The sequence below is a fragment of the Aplysia californica genome, unplaced genomic scaffold (genome assembly GCF_000002075.1).
Source record: "Aplysia californica isolate F4 #8 unplaced genomic scaffold, AplCal3.0 scaffold01176, whole genome shotgun sequence".
Lineage (NCBI taxonomy): Eukaryota > Metazoa > Mollusca > Gastropoda > Aplysiida > Aplysiidae > Aplysia > Aplysia californica.
Window position 1 is genome coordinate 91,100 of NW_004798446.1, and position 1,801 is coordinate 92,900.

The following is a 1,801-nucleotide window of genomic DNA, read 5'->3' on the forward strand; positions in this document are numbered from 1 at the left end:
CGTAATTAGCCCGTATAGATGTTCGCCTAACTTACTCCCATAAATGACAACTTTATGATTTGTCTTAAAAGCGAACGTAGAAGAAAAAAAAAGCGTGTCCTGCAGAGATAGATATTATAATATTACGTAAACACCATTACTGTGTAAAACCGTGTTCCACAGTATAATTCATAACACTAAATGGTTGACCTGATATTAAAATCGCTATCAACGTAAAAATGAGAGTGCGATTATACGTGTCAATGTATGCCTTCTAGTCCTTCGTGACGAAGATAAGACAACTTACAGTGCTGCCTCACGTTTAATGATAAGGCACGTGTTCTTCGAGCACCCCTCTCTGACACCCTTCTATCTGCTTATAGTCCAGGAAAAGTCCATTTGAACCTGAAAGTTAATCACGGAAGGTCGGCAATAACAGCATCTAAGATGTATGCCGTTTGCCTGTTTGTTTTCATCGGCCTTGTTTTCCAAGCCCAGGTAGATCTATGTTTAACTACCTTATCTGAGAATAATTCATGTAGAATTATGGATACATGTACTGTCATCGTTGCTTTATATATTTTTTTGGAGACTGATTTTGTTTGACAAGACGGATCAAAGTAGTGTGATATTATTTGTTTGCTTTTGTTTTTTGTGTGGGTATTTAATTATTTATTTATTATTTTTTATTTTTTATTTTATTTTTTTTTTTTTTTGGTTTTTTTTTTTTTTTTTGGGGGGGGGTATTAACGACCTTTTTATCGCGGTATTTTATATGTTTTAAATATTTGTTTCTTCCGCTTGTACGATTCTCTAAAAGGTGAAAATTCATCTCCGAATTCAACGCCCATCTCCGACTGGAACAAACTAAGTGGGTCCCGAGAACTCTGAAAACTCCCCAAACTACTCATGCTCAAGAACGCCTCATTATGGATTCAAACAAGGATCATCTGCCCCCTAGTTCAGTTGAGCTAACTTTTTTGTTTGTTTTTGTTTTTTTGTAAGTGTTTTACGGCGCTCGCGACAACATAATGTCATATTAGCGCGCGGGACACATTAAACATTTTCAGTTTGGTAGGAACTTTTGAATTTTGCTCTGGTGGCGGCCGAAGCCTACTCTTATGGATTTTAGACCAACCAAGGGATCTTTAACGTGCGCAACTTGGACACGCCCCCCCCCCCCCCGAGGACTTTTTTTTACCCTTGTCCGGGAAGGCTAGGTGTAGATCTTTCCTACCATAAGATGAGGGGTTTGGCTGAAAAACAACAGTAAGAAGGAGCCAAGAAGTAGCAATAGAAAGGCTGCAGAAAGAGTTAGGAGCCCAGAGGAAGGGGCAAAGGAGATGAGGGGTGGGGGTAGAAAGAGGAGACGAAAGCAGACGAGAGAACATTGCTAGGGAGCAGAAAAGGAGGTGAAATGAGACAATTTGTTAGAGAAGAAAATTTTTGGTCGCTACCCGGATTCGAACCCGGGATCTTTGAATGAGAGGCCAACACCTTAACCAATAATTATAGATAGGCCACTAGGGCCCCTTCTGAGAAAACGACATGCCCCCTAGGGCCTTCACACTGTCAGTCATCAGAAGTATTCGGGTTTTTGTCTTTTTAAGATTCCACTGGAGATTTGAACACTCAAGTTGTAAGATCAGGGGGAGAGGATGGGAGAGAGAGGATGGAGGGAGAGAAAGAGTGAGAGCGAGAGGGGGAGGGAGAGAGAGAAAGGAGGGAGAGATAGATAGACAGATAGACACAGAGAGCGAGAGAGAGAGAGAGCGAGAGATAGATGGATAGATAGATAGATAGATAGATAGAGATAGAGAGA

The 1,801-nt window shown here is 40.9% G+C and overlaps 1 protein-coding gene across 1 annotated transcript in view; it reads left to right on the forward strand.

The window, feature by feature from the left end:
• Nucleotides 1-314: 314 nt before the first annotated feature.
• The window catches only part of LOC101846853, a gene marked incomplete in the record, with an annotated part of 4,093 nt that continues 2,606 nt past the window's right edge, over nt 315-1,801 (forward strand). The window contains 1 exon segment of the mRNA XM_013090203.2: nt 315-478. Coding sequence (XP_012945657.1) covers nt 427-478 — 52 coding nt within the window.